This window comes from Lactuca serriola, chromosome 4 (assembly GCF_051521515.1).
Source record: "Lactuca serriola cultivar US96UC23 chromosome 4, Lser_US96UC23_V15, whole genome shotgun sequence".
Taxonomy (NCBI): Eukaryota; Viridiplantae; Streptophyta; class Magnoliopsida; order Asterales; family Asteraceae; genus Lactuca; species Lactuca serriola.
Window position 1 is genome coordinate 166,594,267 of NC_136411.1, and position 18,330 is coordinate 166,612,596.

Below are 18,330 nucleotides of genomic sequence, written 5' to 3' on the forward strand. Positions count from 1 at the left end.
AGTGTCTGACTTGTGCCAAGGTAAAAGTTGAGTATCAGAAGCCCTCGGGTCCGCTCCAGCAGCCCGAAATATCTTAATGGAAATGGGAGATGATTACTATGGATTTCATCACCAAATTAACCAAATCTCCGAGTGGGTACGATACCATTTGGGTGATTGTCGATCGTTTGACAAAATTCACTCACTTCATCCTGATCAAAGAATCATTCAAGATTGAAAGACTCACGCGAATCTACATCCAAGAAGTCGTCCGACTGAACGGTGTACCTGCGTCCATTATCTCTGACCGAGATAGCAGGTTTACCTCAAGGTTTGGGCAGTCCCTTCAAAAAGCTCTTGGAACTAAGATGGATATGAGTACAGCTTATCATCCGCAGACCGATGGACAGAGTGAGAGAACTATCCAAACCCTGGAAGACATGCTGAGAGCATGTGTCATTGATTTCGGAAAGTCATGGGACACACATTTGCCTTTGATAGAGTTCTCGTATAACAACAGTTATCACACCAGCATCAAGGCTGCCCCGTTTGAAGCCCTTTACGGTCGTAAGTGCAGATCCCCTCTGTGCTGGGCCGAGGTAGGGGAAACGCAGCTAATCAAGAGTCAAGTCCCCGACAGTGCTCTCACTGGTCCTGAAATCATCTGCGAAACCACAGAGAAGATCATCCAGATCCGAGAATGACTGAAAGCTTCACGAGATCGACAGAAGAGTTACGCCGATACACGATGGAAACCTCTGGAGTTCCAGGTTTGAGACCGTGTCTTGTTTAAGGTCTCACCCTGAAAAGGCATGGTATGCTTTGGAAAGCGTGGGAAACTTAACCTGAGGTATATTGGACCTTTCGAGATCCTCGCCAGGATCGGTCCTGTAGCCTATAAACTCCAATTACCTCAAGAGCTTAGTAACATCCACCCCGTCTTTCACGTCTCGAACCTTAAAAAGTGTTTATCCGATGAAACCCTCGTGATCCCTTTGGACGAGATCGAGATCAATGAAAACCTAAACTTTGTGGAAGAACCAGTCGAAATCATGGATCGAGAGATCAAACGTACGAAGCAAAGCCGCATCCCGATAGTGAAGGTTCGCCGGAATGCCAAGCGGGGACCGGCATTCACTTGGGAGCGTGAAGACTCGATGAAACAGAAGTATCCGAATCTATTTCCAAATCCATGATTTGTATCTTAATATTGAATTTTGGGACGAAATTCCCTCTAACGGGGGGATAATGTGACATCCCGAAGTTATCCTGTCATTGTAACTCGTTCCGTCAATAAAATTCGTCGTTTTCGAATTGTTTCCGTTTCGTTATTAAATTAAGTCATTAAATTTGAGTCGTTTATTATTACTTAATGGGTGTTCAAACACATTAATAACACAAGAAAATATTCCAAATTATCAATTAGAAAATTTTTAGTTTCGACCGTATCGGGTTACGACTACTTAATCAGGTGCAACCAAAAGCCTCGTCTAACGTCAGTATCGGGTAGAATTCCACCGTGTCCCAAACTTGAACCATATATAAAGCTCAATTGACTTCATTTGAAGCTTTTTCACCCTCTCTCACTACTCTCTCTCTACAACTCAATTCTTGGTCCAAAATCACCAAATTCAAGCTTCAAATCATCAAGGTAACCATCCTAACTCATTGTATAACCTCTTCAACCTTCAAATCCGTGTTTAATCTATGAAATAGGTCCATTAACATGAGTTTACAGCCATAGAATAGTCCTAGACCATAAACTCACATAAGAAGGGTTTTGGAGCCCAAAAACCCTCTCAAATCACTCTTGGAGCTTGGAATCGACCTAAGGACTTATTGGAATGGACTTGGAACACCTTGAACTCATAATTTAAGGGATAAATGAGAGTTTATGGCCCAAGTACATGCTTGGACCGTAAACTCCATATCATGGGCAGTAAACTCAATTTAAAGTGTTAAGATGCCACTTAAACACATCATAAGCCTTGGATTAAAGTCTAGAAGAAAAACCAATCGATTTAGGGGCCTTAAACATGATGAAAACCAACCCCATAGGAGCTTACGGCCGTAAACCCCCCAAGGATAGGTTCCTGGGCCGTAAACTCCTATACCTTAGTCAAATAATGCCCTAAATCCATTCCATGGGTTGTAAAATAAGTTTGAATCACATATGATTGATCTAAGGCCACCAAATCATTAAAAGAAGGAGTGTATAGGAGCTTACGGCCGTAAACTCCTAGTTCATGGCCGTAAACTCCCTTTGATGATTCCTTTGGTGGTTTAACCCTTCCTTATGCCTTAGATTTAATCCTAGCAACATTTCCCTAGTGTTGTTTGACCCTTGAGCACTTTAAAACCTATCACCCATGAGTGCATGGCTGTGAACTCATGTGGACATGGTCTTAGGGCCGTAATATCTCCTAAGAGTTTACTCTTGAAGGGAAAACTCCATATCTATGTGCTATACGTCCGTAGATGCCACCCGGGTCACTCCAAACACTTGATTTGAAGTGTTTTTGCGTCTTGGAGTGTATTTTCATATCTAATTAGTGGTTCAAAGTCTAATTAGATACAATTGTGTATCATTTCATATTACATAGGAACCTCGCGCGTTATCAAGCCCCGAACTGACACCTAGCATCCAAACCGACTCGTTTCTCGACTGGTGAGTTCATACCCCTACGTCTTTTTCTGTGTTTTTCAATGTTTTCAGGGGGGAATACAAGCAAACTATAAATGTTTTCGAAACTTAAAAACTGTTGTAATTCTATAAATATCTAGCAAACTTTTGATATCTTTACCCCTTATGTATTATGCGGAGCATAAGGGATGTTTTATCGATTATAACTACATGGATTTCATTTTCAGTAAAGGAAACAATCAAACTAATCAAATTATTATGGGAATAATTTGGGATCGTCAGTTCTCGTTTTATGAATTCGGATTTCATGCAATGCCAATAGATAAACTATGTCAGATTCAGTTTATCTATGTTTATTGTAAAGTATTATGCCAAATAATTTCTTTGTGTTCAACTATTTATACGTTATTATGTTTCGAAATGATTATTACATTTGATAACGATTGAGTACACCGTGAATAATTTAATACTAGCTTGTGAGATTCGTCTTCATTAAACCCTTTGGGTTATCAATAAATCCTCCCCGGAAGTGTAACCTGAGTCTCCTGGAGGGAGAGCGTGGAATTTGTGAATAGATCTATTCGGGACTGACAATCCTACCCCTAAACTGCTAGCTATAGTTAGTTGGGCATGCCTGGGGTGACAAATTCCGGATATCGTCCGACGCCTGAAAAACGTCAAGGAGGTCTCGTTGTCATATTAGCATGGTTACCCGACTCACAATACGTATTAATATAAGTTTATTCACGGATTGTTATATCTAGTACGGGATGGTATACCCATGGTTTTCAATCTACAGATTTTATATCTATCTTGATCTATTAAGGGATGGTATTCCCATGGTTTTCAATCTATAGATTTTATATCTATCTTTGATCTATTACGAGATGGTATTCCCATGGTTTTCAAACTATAGTTTTAATTATTAAAACTATCTAGTATGGGATGGTATTCCCATGGTTTTCAAACTATAGTTTTATGTATTAAACTATCTACTTTTGTACCAAACGGAAATTCAGATGTTCTAACTAAACTGTCTTTATAAGAAAATATGGCATTTTCTTGGATAACAACTTTTGCAGAAAACTAAAGGAAACATATTCATTTTCAGAAAACAAAACACTTATGAACTCACCAGCTTTATGCTGATTTTCAAACTACTTGTATTCTCAGGTCCGCATTAGACAAGAACCCAGCAACCCTTTTCGCGAAGACGGAGTTCGTAGAAGACACATATATACTTTTGTTCATATATACATATGTATAACACTTGTAACACTTTACTTTTAAACAAATGTAAATTCTAATATGTAATGTAAAGGTTGTTTACTTTGCTTACTATGTACATTGGTTGTGATACTTAACATCAAGTCACCTCCGCCCCGGAACGTTTCCGCCCTGGGTTTCGGGGTGTGACACCTTAGGAAGTTCTTGATAACCAGGGTATATAGGGAAGTGGGGAACACGTTCTAGTGCAACTAAAATTGAACCATTTAGAGGTTTTCTGTAGATCTCGCTGCTTAATTTAAGTGGACAACAATATTCGTGGTCGTCGTCAGCTAAATGATTTATTTAGAAAAATTTTGTCGATATCATTTGTATTTAAGTGGACCACAATACCGGCAATTGACCAGATCTATTCATGAAGGTGACGGTACTGATAAACAAGTTAAGGCTGTCTCACAACTTTGATCCGAAATATTTTTGTTTTTGTTAAATTTGTTCACAGTTTTCCTCAATGCACAAATTCAGGGAGAGAATTAAAAAAAATTCAAAAATCAAACAAAAATCAGAAAAAGTCAAAAATCAAAAATATTTTTTTGTGTGCTAAGTTTTCTTTTAGTTTTGTTTTGTCTTGAAAAGTGATTGCATGTATAGATAAGACTCATGGAGACTGTGTCGAAAAATTTTTGAGCCAACGCTTCATCCGTGAGCATCGAAGAATTCTCATTCGAAGGAACAACAAATGAAGATTATTCTTTCAACATTTAATTTGTCAACCCCAGAAGCAAGGTGAAGCTGAAATTGAAGATTATGTCACGGATTGCATTGAAGCCTCCTCAATCAGTCTGTTGTTATCTTAAACCTGCTGAAGTGATCTAGAAGATTAGTTCTCTCGGATATTCTCTCTGAAGATTCTCAAGCTGAAAGCGCTATCTTTCAAGAATCAATACATAAGGTTTCCTCACCCAATGTGCGTTCAGAGTCAAATCTTGAAGAAATGCCCAACTGCTCAAGATGAAGTCATTCATAGAAGATTCATATATTCATCCTGATGCTGTGAAGAATTTGAAGAAAATAGCTGAAGCCAAGCTCCCAATGAAGATTGAAAAGAAGTGCCAACTACTTTTTAGGGGAGCTTGTTAGGTCAATTAGAAAAGAAAGCTATAAACCAAGGGGGAGATTGTTGGGTCTAAAATTGGTTTATACTTTGCTTTTCTAAGCATTTATTGTTGTATCATTTGGGCCGAAAACTAATATTGGGATTAATTGTAGCTTGGACCGAAAACCCATGAGTGTTCGGTCTAGCATTGGGTTTTCGGTCCGGCCTTGAGTTTGTGGCCCATGTATATATAGGTGTTAGGTGGGTGAGGTGATGAGATTTCTCTAGGTGCTTAAGTGTGTGTTCGTAAGGTGTGAGAGAAAGTAAGAGAGAAGAGTGTGTGTGTGTGTATGAATCTATGTGTAAGGAGCTTCATTCCAACATTGAATACATCATAGATTCAAGTTATTCTTCTTCTCCTTCTATTCTATTTTGATATGAAATCATCCAATTGATTGGGATTCCGCACCACCAATTGGATCTGATTGATACACAAGCAGATTTGGGGACTTACATCGGGGACACGGTAAAACACTTATAGTTTTATGCCAAGATCTTCACGTACAGGTAATCTGATTTTTTATCCAGAGAGTTGAGAAGACTGTCAGGAAGCTAAAGAAGGAGGCAAAACTTCGAAAGCAACAAACAGGAACCTCAACCTCACCCATCCCACAAGGCACTCCCTTGTGGAACGAACCAGAACACTCATTTCAACCTTTTCCAAAAGCACCACCTACCTCACCCGTTAACAGCACGTTCAGAACATACTCATCATCATCTTCAGACGAACCCGAACTCACAGATTCTTCTGAAACCGAAGCAGAATTCATCATGAGCGAAAAGCGAAGATGAAGCTCAAAAAAACTCTCCGTGAGCAGGCAACACTAGAGGTTACCCAGCAGCCCTTGTGTATCACATTTCCATAAGCTCAAAATTTTGAGCTCAAATCCGGTTTAATCCATCTACTGCCCCCATTTCGAGGCCTTGAGAATGAAGATCCTCAGAAATTTCTCAAGGAATTCCATGTTGTATGATCTGGAATGAAACCCATGCAGTTACTGAAGACCATATCAAACTCAGGGCATTCCCCTTCTCAAGTCAAGATGCAGCAAAGGAGTGGTTATATGAACTGCCATCTGGTTCAATAACAAGCTGGAATGAACTCGCCAAGCTCTTCCTAAAAAAATATTTTCTTGAGGCGAAAGTGTCAAATCTATGCGGAGAGATTTTGGGTACAAAGCAAGGCAAAAGAGAAGCTTTCCACACTTATTGGGAGTGATTCAAGAAGTTGTTAGTCCAATGCCCACAACATGGAATTAGTGATTATCAGTTGTATCAGTGTTTCTGCGAAGGATTGAGGGTCACTTTCAGACATAACACCAACAGAGATCAGGGCATTAATAGAGAAGCTGGCCAATGAATCAAAACATTCAGCAACTGAGGAAGAGTGTGTACCTAGACCATCTAAAAGGAGTCAAGGAGATGAGCAATGCCCACCTGGAATCCTAGATTTTAAAATTAACTAAAGCTGTCCTTTTGTTGACAAAAGAAAAAGTTGTAGAGCCAAAGGTCAAACCTTGCGGGATATGCTGCAAAACTGGGCACCCAACTGATATGTGCCCAATACTTCAAGAAGATAATGAATCTGTGCAAGCTATGGGAGGATTTCAACAAAGGCCATTTGATCAACATCGCGACAACCAAGCTTGGGGAGGGCCTCAAAATAACAATTTCCAGCCAAGACCTCAACAAAATTTTCAGCAAAGAAACCAATATCAAGCTCCACTCGGGCTTCAACAAAATCAGCACCTGATCAATTTTCAGCAACCACCCGTTCAGTCACAAGCTAGTAGTTCCAGCATGTCTTTGGAAGACATAGTTAAAAGTCTTGCTACCAGTACCCAAGCTTTCCAGAATGAAACATAGTCCATCATCAAAAATATGGAGCAGCAGGTATCACAACTCGCAAACTCCATGAGCAAACTAGAAGCACAAACCCAAGGAAAATTCCCATCTCAGATTGAGAAAAACCCGAAGCACAATGCTTGTGCTGTCACCCTCAAAAGTGGTAAAAGCTACAAAGGACCAGATCAGCAAGAAGATGAGGAAGAAGAGATCGTGGTTGACCAAGAATCTGAGGCAAATGAAGAGGTGCAGAAAAAAGATGGACCTACTGAACCTGAAGTAAAAATTACCCCTCATCTTTTTCCCTCAAGACTGAAAAACACGAAAAAAGAAAAGGAAGATAAAGAGATTATGGATTTCTTCAGAAAGGTCGAGATAAATATTCCCCTTCTTGATGCAATTAAACAACTACCCCGATATGCTAAATTTTTAAAAGAGTTGTGTACTTCAAAAACAAAATTAAAAGGAAACGAAACAGTTAAAGTAAGCGAGAATGTTTCAGTTGTTTTACAAAAAAATGCTACCGACAAAGTGTAAGGATCCAGGAGTATTTACTGTTCCTTGCAAGTTGGGGAACCTTTCAGTGCCAAGAGCTATGTTAGACTTAGGAGCTTCTATAAATGTTTTACCATATTCACTTTTTAAAACTATCGGGGTAGGGCCTTTAAAAAGAACAGGATTCATCATTCAGTTAGCTGATCGTTCTCTGGTACACTCAAAAGGTGTACTGGAAGACGTTTTGGTTCAAGTGAATGCACTCATATTCCCAGTTGATTTCTATTTTTTGGATATGGGAGATGACGACCCACCAAAATCAAGTTCCATTCTTTTGGGGAGACCATTTTTAAAAATTGCCAGAACCAAAATAGATATTTATGATGGTACCCTTTCAATGGAATTTGATGGTGAAGTTATCAACTTCAATATTTATGATGCCATGCATTACCCAGATGATGTTTTAGCCCTTAATTTCATTGATGTAATTGAACCATTATCTGCAAAATACTTTGAGATTGCTAACTGTGAGTCACTAGCATTAGTGCTCCATAGAAATTTGTCTATTAATGCAGCACAGGTTATATCAAAAAATTATGTGGTTGATAGAGAAGTTCAAGAGATGGCAACTCATATGGACCAGCAGAGAAAGTTGAGGTATGGTAACCAAACTCTTAAATTACCAATTTCTAACTCCAAGCTTTTTCCTTCTGTAGTGCAAGCCCCTATCTTGGAGCTAAAGACACTTCCAGAACACCTGAAATATGCGTATCTTGGGGAAAATGAAACATTACCAGTTATCATATCCAACAAGCTGTCAGAAAAAGAAGAGTTAGAGCTGATCAAAATTTTAAAGGAGTATAAAAGCGCAATTGGGTAGACTATTGTAGACGTTAAATGACTCAGCCCATATCTATGCATGCAAAAAAATTTGCTGGAAGAAGATTATAAGCCATCGCGAGAATCCTAACGCAGATTAAACCCACCAATGACGGAGGTGGTTAAAAAAGAAGTTATGAAGTTATTGGATGCTGGGATGATATACCCAATTTATGACAGCAAGTGGGTCAGCCCAGTTCAAGTTGTTCCTAAGAAGGCTGGAGTGACAGTGGTAGAGAACAAAGAAGGAGAGCTGGTTCTAACTCGGGTTCGGAATGGATGGCGCGTGTGTATTGACTACAGAAAACTAAACGCAACCACCCGGAAAGATCATTTCCTCTCCCATTTATAGATCAGATGCTAGAAAGGCTTGCTGGAAAATCCCACTACTGCTGCTTGGATGGATTTTCAGGTTTCCATCAGATTCCAGTTGCTCCAGAAGACCAGGAGAAAACGATTTTCACCTGCCCTTTCGGGACATTCGCGTATAGGCATATGCCCTTTGGACTCTGCAATGCACCCGCTACCTTTCAAAGGTGTATGGTTAGTAAATTTTCTGAGTATGTCGAAAATACCATAGAAGTCTTCATGGATGATTTTACCGTCTATGGAGACTCCTTTGATATTTGTTTAAAAAACCTCACAAAAATTTTACAAAGATGTATAGAAACAGACCTAGTCTTAAATTTTGAAAAATGTCACTTTATGGTTGACCAAGGTCTGATTCTTGGACATATTGTTTCAAAAAGAGGTTTGGAAGTTAATAAAGCAAAAATAAATGTTATAAAGAGCTTACCCTACCCGAAGAATATTCGGGAAGTGCGTTCCTTTCATGGCCATGCATGGTTTTATAGGAGGTTTATAAAAGATTTTTCAAAGATATCAGTTTCTATGTGCCAGTTATTGCAAAAAGATGTTGAATTCGACTTCAATCAAGATTGCAAGAAAGCTTTTGATATGCTGAAAAATCTTCTTACTTCTGCCCCCATCATTCAACCCCTAGATTGTAGTTTACTATTCGAGATAATGTGTGACGCCAGTAACACTTCTGTTGGAGTTGTTCTAAGACAGAGAAAAGACCGGGTCCCCCACATTATATATTATGCATCAAAAACTTTGGACAGCACCCAAGCAAATTACTCCACCACTGAAAAAGAGTTGTTGTCAAGTTTTTTGCACTGGAAAAACTCAGACAGTATTTGTTGGGCACAAAAGTCATAATATTTTTGGATCACGCGTTACCCTCGCGGTAACAGAGAGCTTAACTATCAGATCCACACAGTCAAAATGAAGAAAGGGTACAACGTTATATCTACTACCCAAATCAAAGAATTTCAAGCGCTCAATTAGAGAAACTTCAAGAAATTCCAAAAAAAAAGAGATTGAAGAAATCAAGCTCAAAACGAAGTGTAAATCAAAGTTCAATCAAATTAGAAGTCGTTCGAAAGTTACATCTGGCGAATAAAGAACTGTGATATGATACTTATGGCTCTCGAAAAAGTGGAAGCATAGAGCTCAGGCTCCTACGGAGGTTGGCCCTTGCTGCTTCGGCGAAAGCTTATTTGGTCGAGCGGGTTCTTAAGGATGCGTCGATTCTAATTCTTGGCCATCTAGTCTTAAGGACATGAGATCCGGACTATGTTATTTTCGCTCATAAAGCTAATTAAGGTACAAAGTTTAAATAAAACTAGAGTTGGATTATTGGGTTACACTGTTTTGTGCTCTTCCTTATTTTGGGAGTCTGTGATACATGAAAGATAGCAGGATGGTTGCTTTGGTGTTAGTGATTGGATCCCATTATCGATGTAAAGTCTGATCGTAAAATGAAAAAAATATCAAAAACTACAAAAAAATGAAAAAAAAACATGTTTCATTTTAGTTGTTTGTTTCTCATTTGCATACTATTTTAGTTCATTATTCATTTTCTTTATCTTTTCATGCATGTTTTATGTTTAGCTTGGGTAGTTCTTATTATTTAGGTTTTCGTTTTTTTTAACGTGTGTCTAGGTTGTCTAGCTATTGCCTTTAGTGCTTATTCTATTTCCAAAGTTATTGTTTCCTTACTTCAGGGCAAGTAAGGTCTAAGCTTGGGGAGGTTTGTTAGATGCATTTTATATGCATCTTTTAGCACAATTTCCTACGTATTTCATTATAAAAAGTTAACTAATTCCTGATTATTCTTATGTATTTCGTGTGTCATGATTATTTTGTAGAATGCCCGTACTGCTCAGGTTTGTTATGAATTTTCAGGGCCATTTGGAGCACATGGATGATTGCGCAAGTTTGGCATGCGTTTCTGGATGCTTAGGAGCTTAATTGGAGTCTAGACCAAGGAAGGATGTTGGGAAATGATCAAGAACTGCTTGGAAGGAGGAACGACGATCAAAAGAGCCAAAAACAATAACATGCGATCACGCCTTGTCTCCTTGCGATCGCAAGTTTGCCTTTGCGGTTGCAGGTTGTTTACGAGGTTTTGTCTAGCCAAAAAAATTCATCAATTGAGGAAAAAAGAAACATGCGATCGCAGGTTGGTCAATTTGCGTCGAAATGGCAACGTACTTCATTAAATAATCTCGTTACACGTTTTTGGGTGATACATGCGATTACATGTATTCCTTTTGCGATCGCAGGTTCGGCGTTTTGACAGCTAGACGTTTAAATACTGCCCGATACTCTTCCAGTAACCCTAATTTGCGATTCCTGGCGATTAAGAGGCGATTTTCAGAGGTTTTCAAGTGAAGAACACAGATCTAAAGGAGACGATTCGATTCCAATTCATAGTTTAGTAAGCTTTATCGTTTAAATTCTATTTCCATTGTTTGTAATATGGTTTTAACCAAGTGATGCTAAAAACTCAAATCCAGTTTCGCAAGACGTAAGCTTTTCGCGTCATTAATCACTAGGCACTATGTTTGACTATGATTACTATTTAGTTTGATCAGTTCTGTGTTAAATTGAATGTTTGATTTTGATTTCAGTTTCTGTTGGCCACTTAAATTGTTTGTGAATCATTCTAGTCATCTAATTGTTTAGATCTATAATTGTCTAGATCAATTAGTAAAAAGTGATAAGTATTAGATTAATTCTGAGTTTAGGGTTAACTCTAATATGAAATGATCAAACAAGTTTTAACGCCTCCAAGCTTATGAGAGGTATTGAACTTTACTGGGAATTACACTATGTCTAATGCAACTTTTCTTTATTAGTCAAGAGCTTATTTGGTTAATTTAGTAAAAAGTTATATTTAATTCATAGAACTTGTTTTGATTAAATGAATTTTTGTAATAAAGCTCATTAGAGCTTGTTAATGAACCTCAGTACCAACTTAAACAAGTGCATAGTCAAATATTGTGTTGAAGGTTAATTATATGATTATGGGAGTCACCGCGAAACTGGAATTGCTTTCTTTTATTTGAATTTTCACCGCTTTAAATTTAGTTATTCTTTTGTCATTTTAGATTTCTATTAGTTTAATTTTCAGAAATAACCCCCCCCCCCTCCTTTTATGTTTATTGCAATCATCAAGAATTAGATCACACCTTACGCAAAGAGGTGTAAACATTAGGACGTGTCCCTGAGGATCTAACCCTGCTTACCTGTACTACCTGTTAGTGCAATAAAGCAGATTATTTATTATTTTTATTTGTTTAAATCGTGTACGACAGCGGTATTAACAATCATCAACAAAACATAACTTTTATAATGACTCCATATGTTATCTTTTCATCCTAGTTAATAATCGTAACTCTTATGTCCTTTCATATGAGTATCTAACTATTGGACTTCTTAACTGATGACAATGCTCAATCTTGCACCCGCTCTTCATACTATGATGGACTTTCAATTGTAACCTTTAAGTTACATACCTGATCTTTATTGGAGACTCTTTCTTTTTCTTAACATACTTAACTTATGATAAGTTTTTTACTTCGATTACCGTAACAGACTGATGGGTCATGTTCTACTGACCTCTCATCGTATGATGCAACGCTTAAACTCACGTCTTTTATAGTCAAATTCCATAATGGATGATACATTCCTTCATGTTCTATTGTGATATAATCACTTTCTAGCATGTAGCACTTCTAACTACAAGCTTCTTACTTTAACGGCGATTGCGAAAACTCTGATGACCGAACACGAGGACCGAAAGCGAAGCCCAAAACTGGACTGAGAACCCTCGCAGACGCTCCACCGCAAACTCTGCTAACCGCGAATCCTCACAGACGCTCCACCACAAATGTTGCTGACCGCAAACTCATTCCTAGCTAAAAACACTACGGGAACCCTAAACCGAGACCGAATTTAGCTGCTAGGGTCTCACAAATTAAGACCAAAAACACGAAAGTTTCAACTTTTTAACGCTAAACTCGATCAAAAACTCAAAATTATGAAGAACACGAACAACAAACAGCATAGTATTTCATACAAAACAAATCAAAAACTCCAAGAAAAAGTCCAAAAATGTTTAATATCTTGCCAATTTGATTGATACGATCCAAGCTCTGATACCACTTGTATGTCCCAAATTCGCATTGATGTATCAATCAGATTCACTTGATGGTGTGGAATCCCAATCAAATGAATGATGCAAGATAGAAAAGAGAAGAAGAACAAGAACACAAGATGATTAATCTTCAAATGCACACTATATTCAATATAGTCTAGTACATAAGATTGATGATATCACACGTTCTCTCTTGTTTTCTCTCGTAATCACGTCCCTTGCATATATCAGCCCCTAGAACGTCACACCCTTACTAATCACTCTTTTTACGCCCCTAAATAATACAATTTATATATCTGTACTCAAAGCACAAAGCCCAACCTAAAAACCCAATAGCCTGACCGAAATCACATGTGATTTCGGTCCAAACAAGAAATAAACTCATGGGGCTTTCGGCCCTAGACCGAAAACTATAAATGCCTAGAAAAGCAAAGTATAAACCATAAATTTAGACCTAACACCAACTATGTTTCTAGCTTTGGAAGGTGTACGTTTGACATCTCACGTCGTGAGAATACATGCTCACGTTGTAAGCCCTGACAGATTAAGGTTTATGCCACGTGTCATGCTTTCAGATAGTTATATCTTTGGAAGATCATAAATTTTGCATACAAGCTCCGTTTTTTACATTCTTTATATCCACGTGTAGGTGGATCATTTAGATCAATAAGGCTAAAAAATATTTATCAAAAACTCACTTTTTACGATTCCCGGTGTCGTGTCGGTTTTGTCGCGAAACTTCGACAAGTCATAACTTCTTTGTTACAACTCAGATTTCGGCGTTCTTTATATCTTCAAAATCCTTGCCCCGACCACTAAAACTTTATTCATAGATATTGGGTCTAACTATTATTTTATTTTTTATGCTTATTTTTATTCTTAACTTATTATATCTTATAAATAAGTATAATGCATATAAAATCACATATTTCACATAATATTCAAATAATTTCTCTTTATTACTTCAAAGTAGGTTATAATCGTTGACCATAACTATTATACCATCCTTGTGATTGTTGATGATCGTTGACCATAACTATTATACCACAGGCGTTACACTACAGTTCCTGACTTAAGTGGTAAGAAATACATCCTTGTGATTGTTGATGATCATACGGAATTCACTTGGGTTTACTTTCCGTGAAACAAATCTGAAACCACTAATAAGCTAATTAACTTCATTTGCTACATAGAAGTTAGGGTAGGCAAGCTAATTAGAAGGTTGAGAAGTGACAATGATGGTGAATTCAAGAACAACACCTCGGATAGCTTTCTTGTATCCAAAGGCATCGAGCATAACTTTTCCGCACCCTACACTCCACAACATAATGGTGTAGTTGAAAGGAAGAATCGAACACTATATGAAGATGTTCGATCCATGTTGATCTTCACAAAACTACCACAATACTCCTGGGCCAAAGCCACTGCAGCTGCTTGTTTCACTTAAAATAGAACCTTGATCAACAATAGACTTGAAGTCACTTATGAAGCAATGAACAAGAGGAAGCCCAACGTCAAATTGTGTCACATCTTTGGCTGTCATTGCTACATCAAGAACAACAAGGATCAACTAGGAAAATTCGCACCCAAGGCTGATGAATGTATCTTTCTTGGATATTGCCTTCATGTTGCAGCCTATATCGTTTTGAATAAGCGAATTGGGTGATAGAGGAAAGAAGTTGTTAGGGTGCAAAGTCACGATTGGATGGAGAATGTTAGGCTTACCCTCTTGTTTGTGTAAATGGGTTGAGTCTTTCCTATAAATAGGAAGTGGGTGACTCCTATTATGTAAGGAACCATTTGGAGTGTTAGACTAGAGAGAGAATTTGTACAAGACCCACTTTGTATGTTCTTTCTAGATCTAATATGAGCTTAATGATATTTATTTACTCTATGTGTTCTTCATTTGTATGATGATTCACTAAATCTTTTCTTTTTCCGCACATGCCATCATAATCAACATAACCACAATTGGTATCAGAGCTCATAACTCCTACTACAATTGGTATCAGAGCGGGTATTCTTGATTGGATCACGAATTGATCCATGGTGGCATTCTAGATTTGGTGATTCTTCATTTTTTTAATTTTTGATCTTTGTGTTTTAGAGAGTTTGGATTCTATAAATTGAATTCATCTTTGATTTAATTCATAATTCAAATTTCTTCACTATAATTCAAGTGATTTTTACTTTCTCTCTCCAGAAAACCCATTCAAAATCACTTTCTCTCTCTAGAAATTTTCAAGTCCTTGTGATCATGTTGGATTTACCGTATGATTCTTGGATTGTGATCGTTGAAGATATTAAATATAAAGTCAATGAAGATCAATTGTATGGGTTGGTGTTAAGCAAATTGATTTCATGGAGTAATAAGGTTTCTTATGGAGGTTTGAAGGATGATCATGGAAGCTTGATTTTTCAACCACTTTGTAAGATTGAGTGGTTGGCTAAAATTGCTTTGTCCATATTAGTTCTTAGTAGAAATCAAAAGGAAGGAGAAGAAAGAGATTTGTTTAATAAGAAATACATTTCTCTAATTGAAAACCCAAATGATCTTCTTGCTCTTAAGTTTGTTGAATTTCAAGACTATGGAGTTCAATGTGATGTTCTTGTGTTCTTGAAGTTCATGACAAGAATATTCAAGTTGATTCTCATGAAGATGCAAAAGTTTTTTGCTCAATTCGAGTTCAAACTGATGATATTTTGTGTTCTTGTGATTTGTTTGAAGGAATGATTCCTTATCAAAAGCCGGTAATCCAAGAAATTCACAAATATCAAACTCTAGAAGATTTGATTCAAACTTGTTAAGAATGAAGGTGTTCTTGAAATCAAATCTTCAAGATGCAAAAAGATGATAAAGAAAAAGAAGAAGAAGATTAAATGGAAGAACAACGAGGTTTATTCACAAAAATTGTCAAATGTTGTTGTGAATCCGAAATTTGTGAAACAAATTTGGGTTCCAAAGCAACAATCTCCACGTGTTGCATTGAATTTGAAGTCAAAACCCAAAAGTGTTAGTGGTTCATATGAAGATGTTCTTAGACCGCTGAAGAACACGAAGAACGAGTTGTACATCACACATAATGGGTGGTACAATGTTCAAATTGGAGATTTTCTCGTTCCAACAAAAGAACCAAGATCTTCTAAATTTGATTCATTCGTTGAAAATGGCTCTTGATTCATCAAAAAGGTATCAAAAATTCTGAAATGGATTCCAAAACGTCCATGATTTTGATTCATATTTTTCGTTTTTCATTTTTGATCGATTTTTCTCATAGGATCAAATCCGTTTCAACCCCTTTGATTTATCCAATTATTTTTGTTTAGATCAAAATTCCAAAAATCAAAATCTATTTCACAGTGCGTCAGTTTAGAGGTGGCGCTGTTCACTAGTGGAAAACCCTGGGGAAGACCCTAAGCCCCAATGAGCCCCTGCAACTGACGTGGCAAGAGTTTTTGGTACATTTTAAGCGCGAGTAATGCTCGGTCCAAAATCTTCTCAAGCTAGAGAACCAATTCCTGACTTTGAAGAAATGAAACAGCTCCATCGATGAATACACCAACAACTTCAAAGACAAAATGGAGGCAGCGATCTGGGCTGGCAAGTCTATTGAAGAGATGATCAAAGGAAGAGCCGTCAACAAAGTTGAGGTTGGCGAAAAGAGAAAGTTTGAGGGATCTGCAAGGTCCAATAAGAAAATCAAGTCTGGTTCAAGGAAGTTTGGAGGAGGAGGAAGCAAAGCTAAGTGTTGTGAGATGTGGAAAAAGAAACACTTCGAGAAATGTAGCGAGGAGGTGACCTGCTACAGATGCGGAAAGACATGGCATTACGCCAACGAGTGCACCACAAACAAAAGGGTGTGCTATGGTTATAACGAGGAAGGGCACATTTCGAAATACTTCCCGAAGAAAAAGGAGGTAGCAGAGCCCAATGTTCCGCCAAAGCCGAAGCCAAGAGCATTTCAAATGACCATGGAAGCCAAAAAGGATGTTGCAGATGTCGCTTCAGGTACCTTTCTTGTAAATGGATTGGCTGTCAATATACTGTTTGATTCGGGAGCAAATTACTCCTTTGTATCACATAGATTTGGTGGAAGACTAGCAGTGCTTATAGAAAAACTTGAGAATGCTCTAGTGGTAGAAGTTGTTAGTGGCAAATTCATACCTGTTAGCGATTACATTAAGAACGTCGTCATCGACTTAAACGGAAACGAATTCCATAAAGAGTTGTTAACCATTGAGTTGAATGGTTTTGTCATCATTCTGGGAATGGATTGGCTTAGCGCCATTGATGCCGAAATACTATGCAAGAAAAAGATAGTAAGAGTAAACCCACTAGGGAAAGAGTCATTTATGGTGTACGAGGACAAATGCAAAGTGAATTCTGAAATCATTTCCCTAAAATCCAGATAATTCTAGTCCAAAGGATGCACATCATACATGGGATTTGTGATCGATACTAAGAAGGAGAAGAATGAGATGCAAAATATACCAGTGATGTGTGACTATCCAGAAGTCTTTCCCGAAGATCTTCCTATATTACCACCTGATAGGAAAGTAGAATTTTGGATAGCCTTGTTACCAGAAACGACACCAATAGCAAAAGCACAATACCAACTAGCACCAATGGAGATGAAGGATCTTAAGACACAACTTCAGGAGTTGTTGGAAAATGGTTTCATTAGACCTAGTTCATCACCATGGGGAGCTCTGGTGTTATTTGTGAAAAGAAGGATGGAAGCATGAGGATGTGTATAGACTACAAAGAACTGGACAAGGCAACGTTGAAGAACAAGTACCCATTGCCAAAGATTGATGACCTATTCGATCAGCTGCAAGGTTCGAGCTATTTGTCAAAGATCTATCTTAGGTCAGGTTATCATCAGCTGAAGGTAAAAGAGCAGGATATTGAGAAGACTGCATTCAGAACAAGATATGAACACTATGAGTTCTTCATTATGTTATTTGGACTATCAAATGCTTCAGCAACATTCATGGATTTGATGAACAGGGTTTGTAAACCATTCCTCGATAAATCTATGATAGTGTTCATAGATGACATTCTGATTTACTTAAAGAACGAGGAGGAGCATGGCAAGCAACTACGAGAAGTGTTAGAATTGTTGAAGAAGAAGAAGTTGTATGCAAAGTTCTCCAAATGTGAATTTTGGATTCGAGAATTCCAATTCTTGGGTCATGTGGTCAACCAAGAAGGAATTATGGTTAATCCAACAAAGATTGAAGTTGTGATGAAGTAGGAACGACCAAGAAGTTCCATGGAGATTAGAAGTTTTCTAGGATTAGCTGGATATTACCGAAGGTTTATCCAAGGCCTTTCTTCGATAGCTGCTCCATTGACAACTTTGACCCATAAAGGAGCTATGTATACATGGAGTGAGAAGCACAAAGAAGCATTTGAGAAGTTAAAGAAGAAGTTGTGTGAAGCACTGATTCTTTTTTTGCCTGACGGAGTTGAAGACTTCACAGTTTATAGCGATGTGTATGGAGTTGGGTTAGGTTGTGTTCTAACCCAAAGAGAAAAGGTAATAGCATATGCATCGAGATAATTGAAAGAGCATGAAAAGAACTACCCCACTC

General features: G+C 37.8%; 1 protein-coding gene across 1 annotated transcript; it reads left to right on the plus strand.

Moving 5' to 3' along the window:
- Positions 1-7,446: 7,446 nt before the first annotated feature.
- Positions 7,447-8,226, plus strand: LOC145098981 (uncharacterized). The gene has a single exon (XM_079036572.1). It carries the CDS (start codon positions 7,447-7,449, stop codon positions 8,224-8,226), a length of 780 nt encoding a protein of 259 aa, XP_078892698.1.
- The last annotated feature ends 10,104 nt before the right edge of the window (positions 8,227-18,330 follow it).